Source organism: Stenella coeruleoalba, assembly GCF_951394435.1.
Source record: "Stenella coeruleoalba genome assembly, chromosome: 20".
In the NCBI taxonomy this organism is placed as follows: Eukaryota; Metazoa; Chordata; class Mammalia; order Artiodactyla; family Delphinidae; genus Stenella; species Stenella coeruleoalba.
Genome location: NC_137166.1, coordinates 47,996,645 through 48,013,101, shown reverse-complemented (window position 1 = coordinate 48,013,101; position 16,457 = coordinate 47,996,645). Strand labels below are relative to the sequence as shown.

The window sequence follows — 16,457 nt, the reverse complement described above, 5'->3', positions numbered from 1 at the left end:
TTGTCAAATGGTGGTGGGAGAGGTTGAGGGCTCCTACCTTCCATGGTTTCTCGCTCTTCCTGGGTCCTAAGGGTGATATCCTGCACCAGGTCTACAAGGTCCCACAGAAGTGGGCTCAGGGAGACTAACCTCCCAGGAGGGAGAAGGGACTCAAGTCTGGAGAGGTGAGTCAGCACCAACAATGGAAGAGAAGCAGGGAGAGCACATAGAGAGACAGGGACACAAAGAGAGACTGGGGCTGGAAGAGCAGAGAAGCAGGTTGGGGAAGTTAGACGCTCGGGCCTGGGAGGGGTCCACCGGAGCCTCTCCCTCTGGGGAATGATGCAGAAACACGGAGTTTCTGGTGAGGACAGGAGGGAGGGTGAGACCTGACCCCAGGGCAGCCTAGCCCTGCCCTGGGAGATCCTGGACCTGCCCAGACAACAAGCTGCTGCCTCCCTCTCAGAGTGGCTCAGCTCACAGCCTGTCACATGACAGTTTCACCCTCACACTCACCTGTCCGCAGAATACCTCTCAGAGTCACCTTTCCCATAGCCCACTCCCGTTCCCTCCACGCTCACACCTTCACCTACACTCCCCCTCTGGAATATGTGCACGCCCCCGCCTTCACCTCCACCCACCTGTCCACGGAGCACCTCCACCTGCCCACTGAACACCTCTCACACTCACCTTTCCCACCAAACTCCCCCTCCCTGGACACTCAGCCTCACACACGTCCTCACTCAACACTCTCCCCTCCACACACACCCGCACCGTGGCGCACCCTTCCAACAGCACCCTCACCTTTCACGTGACACACTCCCCCTCACACACCCCCTGCACGCGCTCCCCTCTTCTCCATCACCCACCCCCTCTGCCGTCACCCAGCCCCCGCACTTTCCGGCCGCGAGTCGAGCTCGCACACGCCTCCTGCACGCCTCCGCCTGCGGACCCCCAGCTCTCCGGCGCCTCCCCTCAGTCCGGCTCCCCCAACCCTCTCGCGGCGCCCTCTCCCCCCATTGTCTGGGGCCTCCCCGCGTCTCCCTGCCCCTCCCTGCGCCGGCCCCGCCCCGGCCTCGGCGCCCCGCCCCCCGGGCGGGCAGGGGGCGGGGCGAGGGGCGCGGGGGCGGGGCGGGGCGGGCTGCGCGGGAGGTGCAGGTGCCGGCCGGGAGCGAGCGGCGGCGGCGGCGGCGGCACCACCATGGGCCGGGCCCGGCGCTTCCAGTGGCCGCTGCTGCTGCTGTGGGCGGCCGCGGCGGGGCCAGGTAGGGTCAGGGGCCGGGGCGGGGGGCGCGCCGCAGTGACAGCCCGGCGGCCGCGGGGCCGCAGAGGCGGAACAATGCGCGCGGGGCCGGGCCGGGCCCCCTCCCCGGGACAAAGCGCAGCGCGGGCCGGGAGCCGCGAGCGGGGGAGGGGGCGCGGGCCCCGGCCGCCGTGCCGCAGCACCCCCCCACCCCGCACAGGCCCTGATCCCGGCGGGACAAAGGGCCCGAGACCCCCAGTCCAGCCCCAAGCCAGCCTTCTCGGGGCCGGCCCCGCTGTCCTTCTGTCCGGTCTCTGGGTCCCTCTGTCCGCCTATCTCTGAGTCCCTCAGTCTCTCTCCTTGTCCCCCTACCCTTGTCCTCTGTCCCTCAGTCTCCAAGGCTGTCCCTCTCTGTCTGTCCCCCTTTCTCCTTGCCTCCCTGTCCCCCAGCTCTCTATCCTGTCTTTGTCCCCTACATCTGTCCCTTGGTCTCTGTCCCTTTTTACTGGGTCACTCTGCCTGCCCCCCATCACCCTCTCGACTCCCTTCTCTGTCCCCCTGTATTTTTGCCCTCCCTCTCTGCCCCCATTCTCCTTCTCTGTCCCTGTCTTACTGTCACCTCTGGTTTTCTGTCCCCCATCTGTCCCATTCCCTTGTCTCTCTGTCCTCTTTCTGTCATTTCTGTTTCTCTAGTCCCCTCTATCACCTATCTCCCTCATTCCCCACTCTCTCCCCTCTCTCTGTCCCACTGTCTCCCTGTTCCCTGTCTCTCCGCCTCTCCTTTCTACCCTTGCCTCTCCTTTCTACCCTTACATCCTCCATCCTGGGCTCCCCCATTGCCATCTTTCGTTTCTCCATCTCTCTATCCCTCTGTGCCCCTGAAGAGGAATTGAGTCAGGGAGGGCATCCTGAAGGGCCCTGGAGGGAAAATGTGTATGGGGAACCTTGGCATGTGGACACACACGTGGATTCAGCAAATGCCTTCTAAACGCTGCCCCTCCCCACCCGTTCACACACCCAGGCCACAACCTACAGAGACGCCCCCTCCAGGACCTCCAGGGAGCCCTCCACATACCCTTATCACGCACAGTGAAAAGCTGGAGACCTCCAAGATAGGGTGACCCTGAGATCCAGGACAAGGTCAGGAAATGTCAGCCCCACACTCACACTCTCACACTGTGTGTGCCTGGTACCTGCCACAGGTCACCCCGTCCCCGGTGCGGGAAGCCACTCCTGGGGGGAATGGATGACTGGGAGGTGGCTGAGCAGAAGTGGGAGGGCCGTATGTCCTGTAGAAATTTGGGAGCTGTGACCAGATGGCACAGGGCTGGGGGCCTGCCTGGGTTTAAATCCTGCCTCTTGCCATTTGCCAGGGTAGCCAATGGCAAGCACCCTCCTCTCTCGGGGCCTCAGTTTCCCTTTCTGTAAAGTGGGGATGTTGAACTCGGTGACCTGAAAGGAAAGGAACTGCAACTTGGACCCCTGAAGGGGTTTCTGGCAAGCTGGGTGCAGTGACACCTTCCCCACTCGAGTCTGAGGCAAAGCCTCCCTCTCCTCTCCTCGGGGCAAGGTGAGGGGCAGAATGGACCTGTCACCCTCCACCTTGCTTTCTTTTATAGTCTTCTGCCATCGCTTCAAAACTTTCACCATTACCTCCTTTCTTTGTGGCGGACATGCCACAATTTCCCAGATGAGCACTTTGGTACCTTAGCTACATCTCCATCCAATTTTGTCTTTCTTTCTTTCTTTGTTAGGCACTAAAACCCAGGTTCATAGACTCCTAGAACCAACGAATCCAGTAAACAAAGAACCTGAGGGTATTTTAGAACCGTTGACATCTTTAGGCTTCCAGAATCCCAAAGTCTTTAGAATCTTGACACCTTTCAAGTTCCAGATCTTTGCTGGCATTAGCATTCTAGCCTCCTGATATCTTCACAATTCTGAAACCTTGACCTCTTGGAGATCCTGAATCTTGACACCTCTGACATCTAGAATCTTGACGGCTTAGAATCGTAGGAATTTGGATTCTCAGAATCAGAGTATAGCCTAAGATGACCACCTTCCCAGTTCGAAAATCCTTTCTCCAGCACTTCTTGTGGCTTCTCCGTTGTTTGGTTTTAAAGTCACTGCTTCCTGGTACACTAATCCCTTCTATAAACTTTCTCTAAATAAAATGGTGTAGGACTTAACAAGTTGGGAGAGAGCTAGGTGTCATGGGAAGCACTCTGGAACCAGGCCTCCCTGATGTAATTCTGGGTCAGCCCCTGCCCTTTCCCGCTCTGAACCTCACTTCCCCTTCTGTAAAGCATGGAGTAGGCAGCTGGAGTACCTGATCTCAGAGGACCCTTCATGCTTTCCTTTTCTCTGGTTATCTCTGAATGGCTTTGGCCCCCAGATTTTAGGAGTTGTCCATGGTCCCCACGTTTCCCTTTTAGTTGCTCCCCTTCCCCTCTCACCTTGCCCAGCCAGCAGGAGTAGGGATGGAAGATGGGGTTCATTTACACCCTTTCAAAACTGTATTCTCTTTTTCCTGGCTCCCTCATCTACCAAGAATACCAGCAGAGGCTGGTGAGATTTATGCCAAGAGAAAGAAGGGGTCCAGGGTGGGTGGGCGAGAGGAAGTGAGAGAGAGATGGGTTGCCTGCCCAAAGATGCCCACGGGCAGAAACAGAGACCCACAGGCCAGGAACTGGATGGAATAGAAAGGAGCAGAGGAAACAGATCTCCAGATCCAAAGAAAAGGTAAAGAAGCTATGAAGAGTTGGGGGGCTTTGTGGAGGGAGAGTTTGTTGATCCCGAATCGTGTTTCCCTCCCAAGTGACTCAGTCTTCCCTCCCTCCTAAAGCTCTGCCCAGCCACTCTGAAAACAGGCTTCTGTCACTGATCCTTACCCACCCATGAGCCGAATGCCGGAGTCCCCAGAGTGGGGGTCAGGTTCCGCGATGGATTCCAAGACCTTAGATGCAGCGGGGCTGGGGCCTGGGGTGGGTTAATGTCGTGTGAGCCTGGCCTGTCCCCGTCTTGGGGAACACAAAGGCAGCTTTCTCTCTCTGGGTGGGGTGAGGGGCGGGGGGTGCCGGGAGACCGTTGGACTCGCCAGCACCCATTGGCCTGTGGCACCAGGACACAACACCCACTGGTTCCTGCCTGTGCAGACCCCGGGCCCGTAGGTCCTCTGGGAACCGGGCACCAAGGCTCCTCAGCCGGCACCCAGTGGGGCAAGAGGGCGGCTGCAGAGCCCGGGCTCCTCTGGAAGGGGGCAAATAGAGGGCGCTGGGGGTGGAGGAGAGGACAGTGGGAGCTCAGTGCAGGCTCACCCCCTTCCTGGAGCAGGAATTCTTCCCCTGACCCCACACCCAGGGGGAACCTCTGGAGGACTCCCCTACCCCCTGGCTGGGCTTAAGGCCCGGAATCCAGGGAGCTCTAAGTATCCCAGGAACGTGAGGACCACAGGGGGAACTTTGTGTGTGAGCTGCTGACTCACCCCTACGCCCCCACCTGATGCTTGCTTCGCAGACAGGAGGAGGACAAGCGCGCTGCGGAGCCGGGCTGTGTTCTGGGGGTTGAGGACTGTGGAGCTGGAGTCAGAAGTTCCCAGGAGGGAGCTGGGGGCCTGGACTCTGGGTCTGAGCGGGGAGGGGCGGGGGGCCTGGATCCGGAGTCTGAGGGGGGAGGGGCCGGGGGTCTGGACTCTGGGTCTGAGGGGGGAGGGGCCGGGGGCCTGGACTCTGGGTCTGAGGGGGGAGGGGCCGGGGGCCTGGATCCTGGGTCTGAGGGGGGAGGGGCCGGGGGGCCTGGATCCTGGGTCTGAGGGGGGAGCGGCCGGGGTCTGGACTCTGAGGGGGGAGGGGCCGGGGGTCTGGACTCTGGGTCTGAGGGAGGAGGGCCTGGGGTCTTAGACTCCTGGATCTGAGGGAGGAATGGAGCTTGAACTCCCGTGTCCAGAGGGAGAAGGGGGCTGGGGTCCCAGACTCCTAGATCTTGATGGAGGGTGGGGTGGGTACAGACTCCTGAGTCCTGAGAGAGGAAGGGGCTGGGGGTCCCAGTCGACGTTTCTGAGGGAGGAGGGGCTGGGACCCTGATGCCTAGGTCCTTCGAATACAGGCGCCTTCACAAGGCTGAGTTGGGGAAGAATTGATGCTTTGTGCGAGGATGTTCGGACTCCGCCATTGATGGGGGGCTGAGGGGGGGTTCGGTCAGGACGCAGGGATGTACCACCTCCCTAGGGGAGGATGTGGGGGAAGGAGGCATGATGCCACGATCCCCCTGGGGAGAGGATATGGAGGTGGTGGCTGTGACCTTCCGGGAACTGTGACCTTGAGACTCCCTTGGGTATTCGCTGACTCAGGACCCAGGAAGTACTCCCCCCACTCGGCTTAGTCTCCGTGGAAACATCCACCAGCTGTGTAGTCTGGACCCCTGACTCCTGGGTCCTGAAGGAGGAGGGGGTTGGAGGCCCAGAATCCTGGATTTGAGGAGGGAGAAGGCTGAGGGCTTGGGGCTTCAGGATTCGAGGGAAGAAGATGCCGAGGACCCCGATTCCTGATCCTGATGGAGGAGGGCACTAGAAACCAGGGCTCCTGGATCCTGGGAGAGGAGGCAGCTGCGGGGGCCGGATTTCCAGGTCTAAAGGGGAAGAGTGCTGGATTCTGGGTCTCTACATGTCACCTGTTCAGCCACTCTTCCCCTAACCCCCCCCAGTCCCTTTTTCCAGTCACCATCCCCATGACGACTCCAGGCTGTCAACACAGTTTAAAGGGCCAGTGCCCCAGTCCCCAAGCTCAGCCCCTCTCTGACCAGAAAGTCCTGCCTCACCACCCCCCAACCCCGAAACAAAAGCTCCTAGGACATTAATATTCCAGGCACAGACACTGTTGGTTACTGACTCCTCAGGAGGGGGAGGGAATAAGACAAAAGCCCCCCACCCTCACCCCATGTGCACCCTCAAGCAGAGAGCAGGGGACACATTTGAGGGGGGCAGACCCAGAGGTCCTGAGGGCTCCCAAGAGATGTTGAGTTTCTGCCACTGACTTGCCTGGGACCCCTGAGCCTCGTTTTCCACATCTATAAAATGGGGGCTAGCATTGGGCTAGTCCTGAGGTCTAGGATCCATGGATAGGCTTCAAGATGGTTTTTTTTAAAGTACCAGAATGTGCAGGCAGGCCAGTTCTCAGGTGGATGGGCATGTTTCCAGAGGTTATGATAACAGCAGCTTTGCACAGAGGGCTCCCTGAGCCTCAGGTCCTGGGCTAATCCTTGTCAATCAGGCATTGGCATCATCCCCACTTTACAGACAGGGCATCTGAGGCTCAGAAAGGTTAAGCCAGTTGTCCCAGGTCACACAGATGGCAAGTGGTCCAGCTGGGATCCACCCAGGTGTTTAAGATGAGAATAATGTGATGTCACAAAGTTGTTGTGAGGATGAAATGAGATCCTGCCTGACACGTGCGATTCATGCATCAGTCTCCCCAGAGACATCCCCATGCATGTGCGTCCCCAGGCACACTTCCAGGCGCCAGGGTGCAGCAGTAAACCCAAGGGGATTACATCCCTGCCTTCATGGGGTGTATGTTCGAGTGATGAGGGACAAACAGACAACAAACAAGTATGCAAATTAATAAAATAAGTTCAGTGAAATTTCCATAGAGGAAATAAAACAGTGGTGATGAAATAGGAAGTGTTCTGGAGGGGAAGGCCCAGGGAGTGAGCAAAGGCGTCTCTGATCTGAGGCACAGAGGCCTGAATGAGAACAGGAGGCAGTCCTGGGATGATCAAGGGGGAAGAACATTCCTGGCAGATGGAAGAGCCAGTGCAAAGGCCCTGAGGTGGGAACAAGCTCAGCATGTTTGAGGGACATCAAGGCCAGTGGGCCCAGAGTGGTGGTCAGAACTGTGGTCAGAGAAGGGCTACCACCAAGCACCTTGAAGACCCAGGGAAGGGGTCTAGATTTTATTCTAAGGACAGCCTTCGGAGTGTTGTAAACACTCTGGCTGTGTTGAGACTTGCCTGAGGGGAGGCAGGTGGGGAAGAAGGGAGACTCATGAATAGCTCTTGAAGGACCAGGTAACAGATGGTGTCCTTGGACTAGGTGATGGTAGGTGAGGTAGCCAAAGGTGAACAGGTTTGGGATAAAGTTTGGAAATAGAATGGATAGATCTTGCTGATGTTAGAGGTGAGGGAAAGGGTGAAAACTTGCATGACTTCTAGGTATTTTGGTCTGAGCCACCAGGTTGTGACATTTACCGAGACTGAGAAAACGTGGGAAGGAAAATATTTGGGGCAAGGATTGGACATGTTAAAATTGATATTCTGGGAAGGACTTGATAAACCCCTAGTAGTGGCTTAAATTCACAAAGCATTATATTCAAAGATAAAAGAAGCCAGAAGTAGGCATCCAGGCCTTTTATGGCAGCTCCACATCATCACCAGAGACCCAGGCACCTTCCAGCTCTGGGTTCCAGAATTCCATCGCATCCTAATTCCATAAAGGTGACCTGGTGGAAAAAGGACTTAGCCCCTTTCTTTAGAAAGTCCTCAAAATTATCACATGACACTTTTCCTGATACCCAGTCGGACAAAATTTTGTCACATGGCCTCACTTAGCTGCAAAGGAGTCTGGGAAATTTCTCTTTCTGCTGGATATAGGGCAACCGTAAAATACAACCAGGGTTCTTTTTCTAAAGAGAAAGGGAAGAATGGATGCTGGGTAGGAAGCTTGCTGTCTCTGCCTCCTCTCCCCAGAATTAATCTTTTCCGCCCCTCAGCCCCCAAAATCAGGTTACCTGTCCCTCTTACAGGGACCATAACACTTCTGATGGGATTTTACAGTGATCTGTGTCTACCTCCCCATAAATATTGAAGGCCTTCCAGGACAGGGACCTCATGTGACTCATCTCTGGGCACCCAGCCCCTGAAAACCTCCCCGCTGCTCAAATGAATGAATGAGACCGTATGTAAGAGACATGAAGCGATAGTTGTCCAGCATTTAAAGGTAAATAACCAGATCTGATCATGACTCCTTCCTGCTTCAGTTTCTCCACTGGCCTTCAGGATAAAAGCTAATCTCCTAGCCTGGCATTTGAGGCCCTTCATAAGCACATCCCACAACCCCTCACCAATGCTGGACACTTTTCACCCAGAGAACCAGGAATGCATGTGGATGCAGGTTACGGAATCAGAAAGATTTGGAGGCAGACCCTGCCTCTGCCACTCTCAGGCTGTGACCTTAGCCAAGTCATTTTCTCTGGACCAATCTTCTCACCTATAAAATGGGAACCGGGAAAAAAAACAACAACTGGAGATTGATCATAATGCCTCCCTTGTTCAGGTATTGTGATGATTAAATGGAAATTATATAGGTAATGCCCCTAGCACAAAGCCTGGAACAGGAAGTCCCTAATAAACAGAAGCTATTTGGTTATTGTTGTTTTGAAGATGACGGTGACAATGATGCTGTTGATGATTGAGCTCAGCTTTGAGCTTTACGCTGTTTCCTTGGCTGGGAACACCCCCTTACTAACCCCTTACCTTGTCCCTCTGTTGGATTAATCAGGGTCAGTTAACTGCTATAACAACAGCCCTGAAATCTCAATGGCTTAACAAAAAAGTGTATTTCTCACTCATGCTACAGTCCTGTGCAGGCAGGTCACAGGGGGCAGGAAGTCAGGGCCCTGGGCTCCTTCCAGCTTGTGATCCTGTCCTCCTCTGGGTTTTTGGGAGTCCTCTCCATTCAGCCAGTATGAAGGATTGCAAGTGAGATGAGCCAGGCTGGAAGAGGGGTTTCTCTCTTCTGCCTACAGCCCATCGGCCAGAAATCAGTCACATGGCCCCACCTAAGCACAAGGGATCCTAGGAAATGTAGCCTAATAGAGTGTGGTACCAGTTAACTTGAGCGGTGTTCAGAGACCCTCCAAAACATAGGTCTTTAAACAGCAATTATGTTTTTTGCTCATGACTCTGGGGGTCAGCAGTTTGGACTGTATCAGTCGGGTATCTCTTCTCTTGGTCTCACCAGGAGTCACTCATGTAGCTACGGTCGCCTGGTGGTGCCACTGGGGCTGGGTGGTCTGGGATGGCCTCACTCACATGGCTGGCAGTTGGTGCTGGCTTCCGGCTGGGCTTCTCTCTCCATGTGGTCTCTCATCCTCAAGGAAGCTGGTTCGGGCATGTTCACCTGACAGTGTCAGGGCAGCAAGAGGGCATGCACGGAAGCTGCAAGGTCTCTTGAGACCTAGGCTCCAGAACTCATACAATATCACTTCTAGCAAAGTGATATTCACTTCAAAGCAAGTCACAAGGCCTCCCCAGATCCGCAGGGTCAGAGTGCTTCATTAATGGGAAGAGCAGCAAAGTCAGCTCACAAAGGGCACATACAGGGATGGGAAGAATATCGTGGCCGTCTCTACAGACGAGTTACCACATGTGCTCAGGTGTGAAAGACGGGGTTTGGTGAGCACATAGCAGTTTCCCGTAGCTGGTGAACTCCTGTGCATTCTTTAAAATGTGGATCCAATGGAGCTTTCTTGTAGAGCCTTCCCTGATCACCCCTCTCCCTGGGTGGTCTTAGTCTCCCCTTCTCTGGGCTCCCAGCGTGCCCTGTGCTACCCCCATTAGAGCATATTCCGCTGGATCTTGACTGCACCTCCTCTAGAGCAGGGGGCAGGTTTTCTCCATCTCCCGGACTCCAGCCTGCAGGAAGTGTTGGGTGGAGGGAATGAGAGGGAAAGGAGGGAACTGAATGAGAGGGAAAGGAGAGGGATTGGAGGTTTGGATGGGCGGGGAACAGAGGGAGAGAGCAAAGACTGAATTGCACCCCTCAATGAGTCTCCTATCCTGTCTCTCTGTCTGCTGGTCCAGGGGCAGGACAGGAAGTACAGACAGAGAACGTGACAGTGGCTGAGGGTGGGGTGGCCGAGATAACCTGCCGTCTGCACCAGTATGATGGATCTATAGTTGTCATTCAGAACCCCGCCCGGCAGACCCTCTTCTTCAATGGTACCCGTGGTGAGTGCTGGGGTCTGGAATCCTGAGTCTTGAAGGAGGAGAGGGCTGGGGCCTGACAGAGGACAGAGCTGAGACTCTGGACTCCAGGGTCTGAGGGAGGAGGGGGCTGGGGGCCTGGACTCCTGGTCCTGTGGGTGGGAGGGCATGAAACGTTCTGGGTACCCAAGGGAGTAACTAGGTGGGCGTATGGTTGGAGAAAAGAGGCAGAGGGCTGAACTCGAAGCTCCTGGAGAAAGGGTTGGGACTTCTGAGGTCAGGATTCCCCAAGTTCACTCTTGTCGTTCACTCTCTAGCCCTGAAGGATGAGCGTTTCCAGCTTGAGGAGTTCTCCCCACGCCGGGTACGGATCCGGCTCTCAGATGCGCGCCTGGAGGACGAGGGGGGCTACTTCTGCCAGCTCTACACGGAGGATACCCACCACCAGATTGCCACGCTCACTGTACTGGGTAACGGCCTCCCCCTCCTCAGACCCATCCCTTCTCCTTTCTTCTCTGCTTATCCCTTATCCTGAGACCTGACCCTGGCTGTTTTTAACCTCCTGGACATCTGGTCCCAGTAAATAAGGCCGGCCTTCCTGACCTCTGGCCTCTGTGTTTGACCCCTGCCACCTGGGACCCTTGTTCCCTTTGGTCCCTGGAATCCCGCAGCCTGGTTACTTTGAGCCCACCTTGGTGCCTCCCTTGATCTCCTCCTTGCCCCCTTCTCCCTGCGGCAGTGGCCCCGGAGAATCCTGTAGTGGAGGTCCGGGAACAGGCGGTGGAGGGCGGCGAGGTGGAGCTCAGCTGCCTTGTTCCACGGTCCCGCCCGGCCGCCGTCCTGCGCTGGCACCGGGACCGAAAGGAGCTGAAAGGTACTACCTGGGATCAGGGATGGGGGTGGGCGGGGGAGGTGCCAGCGAAGGGCGGGACTTAAGAGGAGGCGGGGTTCCAGGAGGCATGGCTTGGGAAGGGCTGGTTTATACGTGGGCGGGGCCTGAAGAAGAGTGCACAGGTTTGGCAGACACTAGTCGCTCAATATATAGCTATTGAATGAACTGATAGATGAGAGGGCGTGGGGTGAAAGAGGGGTGAGCTTTGGGAAGAGCCACGCGGTGTGGTGGGCCTCTTTCAAGGACGGCGTGGTTTGGAGAAGTAGAGGCGAGGGCTGTGGATAAGGGGCGGAGCTTGGCAAATAGCCTGCTTCGGGACTGGCTTGGGGGTGGGGTGCTCCTTCGGTGGGCGGAGCCATAACCCCGACCTGACAGTGTCTGGGCGGGTCTTGGCAGGAGTGAGCAGCAGCCAGGAAAATGGCAAGGTCTGGAGCGTGGCGAGCACAGTGCGGTTTCGTGTGGACCGCAAGGACGACGGCGGTATCGTCATCTGCGAGGCGCAGAACCAGGCGCTGCCCTCCGGACACAGCAAACAGACGCAGTACGTGCTGGATGTGCAGTGTAAGTGCCTGGCGGGCCAGCACCCGGGGGAGGGAGTGTCCCACCCCCCACCGCCTGTCCCCGGGGGAGTTCCTAGTCTGCATGATGACCCGGACAACCACTGTCTCATCTCACTTCTGCCCACAGACTCCCCCACGGCCCGGATCCATGCCTCCCAAGCTGTGGTGAGGGAGGGAGACACGCTGGTGCTGACATGTGCTGTGACGGGGAACCCCAGGTGAGCTCTGGGGCCCGAGACTTCAGGGTCCTGAGGAGAATAGGGCTGGGAACCTGGACACCTGTGTCTCAGGAAAGAGGGGACTGGGCTAACAGAGGGGGCTGCGGCCCAGACTTCTGAGTCCTGAGAAAGGAGGGGTCTGGAGCTAGATCGTGAGGAAGGAGGCCGTGGGGTCCCGGACTCCTGGATTCTCAAGGTGGAAGGGGCTAGGGGAAAGGCTGGGATTCCTGAGACCCTGGTGATGGGTGGAAGCTGGGTCCAGGACTGTTGGTTTTCTAGGAAGGAAAGGGCTAATAAGGACCCTCTTATTTGGAGATGCGGCATGTCTAGATTCCTGAAACGTCAGAATCGGGTGCTGACACCTGCGTCCCTAACTCTCATTATATACCCCCGCCCAGGCCAAACCAGATCCGCTGGAACCGCGGTAATGAGTCTTTGCCAGAGCGGGCCGAGGCAGTCGGGGAGACGCTTACGCTGCCCGGCCTGGTATCCGCGGATAATGGCACCTACACCTGCGAGGCGTCGAACAAGCATGGCCACGCGAGGGCGCTCTATGTGCTCGTGGTCTACGGTGAGGACGTGCGGCGGCAGGCCTGGGGGCAGGGCTCAGGGTAGGGGCGGGGCCTCCCGGGGTCTCCGCACTGTCCTGTGTGGGCAAAGAATGATTACAGGGGGTCAAAAGCCCACAGAGTTCTTATAGTTCTGGGGCCAGAATGATCGTCTGGGTTCAGATTCAGTTCTGCAGCGTCCTGTTGCGGGTAACTTCGTGCCTTAGTTTCCTCATCGGTAAAGTGGAAATAAACAACAGCACCTACCTCATAGGGTTGTTGTGAAGACCATATGAGCTAAATATATAAAGCGGTTGGAGGCCCCTAGCACAAAGTAAGTGTTATGTGTTCAGCTCCTATGACGGTGGGGCAGGAATTTTGGAGTGGTTGGGCCCTAGCTCAGCATTTTAAATACCTGGAGCATTTCAGAAAAGATGGGGAGGGGCTTGGACCTGAAGACAAAAGAAAAGGGATGTGTTCTTTCTGTTCTCTGGGGGGTGGGGTGAGGCGGGGGGGAGGAGGCAGGTAGATATTAGCGAAATGACTCGGGGGCCGGGTCGGGCATTGTACAAACCTACACGCATTCCTTGAGGAAGCGGAGCATTAAGAATGGCACCAGGGGAAGGGGCCACCAGGTGGCAGTGATTTGAGGGGCGTGGCACATAAGGGGGCGCGGTTGGACGTGGCGTGCAGAAAGGTTTAAGAGGTTGGCAGCGATTGGCCCGGGCTGGGACCGTCCTCTGATGACCTGGGCCTGCCCCCCTGTCCTTTTGGCAGACCCTGGTGCGGTGGTAGAGGCTCAGACGTCGGTGCCGTACGCCATTGTGGGCGGCATCCTGGCGCTACTGGTGTTTCTGATCATCTGTGTGCTGGTGGGCATGGTCTGGTGCTCAGTACGGCAGAAGGGTGAGTGGGGGCGGGGTCTCAAATTCAGCGAGGGGTGTGGTTGGTTGTGGCGTTCGGAAAGGGGTGGGGCCTAAAACCCGATTCGAAAGAGGGCGGGCGTAGAGCCGGGAAGGGGAGGAACCTAGATCCAGGATTTGAAACCTGAGGCCCAGATCCCGAAAAGGGGCGGGTCTTTTGCTCCAGGACCCTAAAAGAGGTGAAGGGTTGAAGCTGAATTAAGACCATGCGTTTGAATTCCTAATTGCTGAGTTCGTTGGGAGCAGAGCAAGGGGATACTATCAAGAGAACGGATAAGGGTTGATCTTTCCGTGAACTTTTGGAGTCTTCCTAATTCTGCTTTTACCTCTTCCTCTGCCCCTGTTTTGCTCTTCCCTGGACTTGATTCCCTCTCCCTGTATGTTCCGTCTCTCTCTCTTCCTTCGTCTGCTATGTCTTGTCGGCCTCCCTGTCTGACTCTTGGGTCCACACATATCTGTTGCCTCTGCCCCGGGGTCTGTCACCCCTCAGGCTCCTATCTGACCCATGAGGCCAGTGGCCTGGATGAGCAGGGAGAAGCAAGAGAAGCCTTTCTCAATGGCAGCGATGGACACAAGAGGAAAGAAGAATTCTTTATCTGACCCCACCTCCACCCCAGGCATGGGCCTGGGCTGGGGTCCACCCCACTGCCAGCTGCAAAGACATTTACCGGAGTCTGGGATGGTGGGCTTCTCCCCCCACCACTAACACCTCAGACGCTTGGGCAGGGATGGGGGTGTCGGATGCCTGGGTCTCTGCAAGGGCCAGAAGCAAGGGCCCAGAGGTCTGGGTCCCCCAGGGGGGCAAGGGCCAAAGGTCCAGACCCCCAAGTCCAGGGAGGGCGGTAGGGATTGGGTTGGGGGAAGATAACTGGGGGAAGGCCAAGGCCCCTAGGCTGCAGAACCAGGTCTTGTGGGGAGGGGTCAGATTCTGGGAAGGGTGGGGTGGGCAGGGAAGGGGAACAGAGATATCTTTGGGGGTCCCAGACCCCATGCCAGCCATTGGAGGAGTTCCACAGAGCTCTGGGCACCTCTTTGCAAAGCCATGTTTGCACGGTGGGGGTAAGGGTGGGGGGAGGGTGTGGAAACAGGGATTCTGTGTCTTTGTGTCATAACTTTGATGGGGGCGATGAGGGAGACAGCCCCAACTTTTCTCCAATCTCCCCTTCCCCAGGCTCCTGGGCTCTCCTTCCCTCTACCTCCTTCCCCCACATCTGTCCCTTCCATATTTGTCTCTCTGTCCACCCACTCCTTGGGGGGCCTTCCCCATCTCTCCTCCAGGCCCCCCGGGGAGGGAGAAAGGAGTTTGGGGGGAGGGTGCGTTGCTCTCTATGGTTTTATATATAATATATTAAAAAAAATCAAAAATCTGTATGAAAATATCAGATTGCGCCCCCCTCCCCCCATTCCTGGCTTTTGCCCCCTTTTTCTTGTTTAAAAAAAAAACACACACATTTTGTACGGGGCAGGGAGGGGAACGGGGAGGGGGTTTGGCAATCCCACTAACCACCATTAAACTGAGGAGAGAACAAGTGTTTGGGGTGGCTGTGTGTCTGTCCCTCTGCCCAGAGCTGTACCATGTTGGGAGGGGTGCTGAACTGAGGGAGGAGGGAGGGAGGGTGATGGTTGCCGGTGGACGGTGTAGGCCAGTAGAGGGTCCTTACTTCTCCAAGGGCACCTCCACCCTTCCAAGAAACCTGTTTTTTTCCTGGTTAGTCTTTCAGCCAAAAGTCACCAAGTCTTGTCTCTTCAGTAGCCAGTGAGCTACCCCATCCCCACCCAAAAGCCTGGATCCTTCCCCTGGCTTACCCCACCCCTAACATCAATCTCCAGAGGAGCTTTCAATTACTCACACCTTGCCCTGTCAAAACCTGTCCCTGCCCTGCTCAAAAATCTTTCCCTAGCTCCCCTTCATCTCTAGATCAAGTCAAAGCCCCTTAGCCTGGCATTCCAGGCCCCTCATTCATTCATCTAAATTTTAGACAAGTGATTCTAATTTTTGAGTCAAAAATATATTGACCTTACTTGAGTGCCAGTCACTGCCCAAAGGGCTGGAGATGCCATGGTGAATAAAACAGGCAAACATTAGGGGTTCCAGACAGCTTAGCACTAAGCGCAAACTTGATCCTGTTCTAGGCACTGAGGACCCAAAGTGAAAAAGGTTGACTCCAGTCTTAGCTTCACAAAGCTTTCATGAGGAAACCAGATTACAGCAAGGACGGAAAAAACAAAACAAAACAAAAACTTAACTTCTGATTGCCATAAGTACTACTAATGTAAAATACAGAGTAAGGGGATGTGGGTATTGTTTTCTTTTAACTTGTTATTATGGAAAACATCAAACATACAGAAGTAGACAGAACAGGACAATGAAGCCCCATGCTTCTGTCACCCCAGCTTCAACAACCATCACCTCATAGCCAATCCTGCTTTATCCCATAACCCTTTCACTTCTCTAAAGCCTATCTGGAGGTGCTATCTTAAAAAGATCAGAGGAAGCCTGTCACATTGACATCTGTGCCAAGATATGTATGATGAGCACAAGAGCAGCTACTCAAAGATCAGAGGGAAAAGCATTTTCAGGCAAAGGGAACAGCAAGGGCAAAGACCTGAGATGGTAAAGAGATTGGGGTGTTAGAGGGGAAGTGGAAGTAGATAGGATTGTATGGGGATGGGGGTTGAAGTCAGAGATGAGCAGGGTTAGACCATGTGTATAGCTCCTGGGCCATGATAAAGGGTTTGGATTTTTTTCTAAATGTAACGGAAGCTCATTGGAGAATCTTAAACTGGAATGTGAGTCACGTCCAGGAAGCCTGGAATTCTGCAATAGCTTCCTATACCTTCATCGTAAAGTCTGAGCTCCTAACGACGCTTGTAGGAGACTTTCCCCTCTCTGACTCTGTTCCAGGTACACTAAACTGCTTTCACTTCCTCCAACCAGGCAATTTTTTTTTGCCCCTAGGCCTTTGCCCTTCTGTTCCCTCTGCCAGAAAGACTCCCTGGGGCAGGCGCCTCCTGTGGCTCCCACAGCTTCCTCTGCTTTACTCATCCCCAAGTCTGACCACTCCGGGTTGTGGTTCTGATTATGTGTGAATCTCCTTCCTTTGACTGGGGGGCC

At 55.7% G+C, this 16,457-nt stretch overlaps 1 protein-coding gene across 1 annotated transcript; it reads left to right on the top strand.

Annotated features, from left to right (window-relative positions):
• The first annotated feature begins 789 nt into the window (after positions 1–789).
• On the top strand, positions 790–14,244 carry CADM4 (cell adhesion molecule 4). The gene is made up of 9 exons (XM_079906534.1): positions 790–1,244; positions 10,079–10,225; positions 10,519–10,671; positions 10,941–11,075; positions 11,490–11,654; positions 11,781–11,871; positions 12,270–12,442; positions 13,197–13,325; positions 13,833–14,244. The coding sequence occupies exons 1-9, from the start codon at positions 1,181–1,183 to the stop codon at positions 13,940–13,942; spliced, it is 1,167 nt and encodes a 388-aa protein (XP_079762660.1). The 5' UTR covers positions 790–1,180; the 3' UTR covers positions 13,943–14,244.
• Positions 14,245–16,457: the final 2,213 nt, after the last annotated feature.

Coding starts and splice junctions, on each gene's coding strand:
- CADM4 (XM_079906534.1), top strand. CDS start 1,181: ATGGGCCGGGCCCGGCGCTTCCAGTGGCCGCTGCTGCTGCTGTGGGCG. Junction 11,076..11,489: donor GGACCGAAAGGAGCTGAAAG/GTACTACCTGGG, acceptor GGGTCTTGGCAG/GAGTGAGCAGCAGCCAGGAA. Junction 12,443..13,196: donor CTATGTGCTCGTGGTCTACG/GTGAGGACGTGC, acceptor TCCTTTTGGCAG/ACCCTGGTGCGGTGGTAGAG.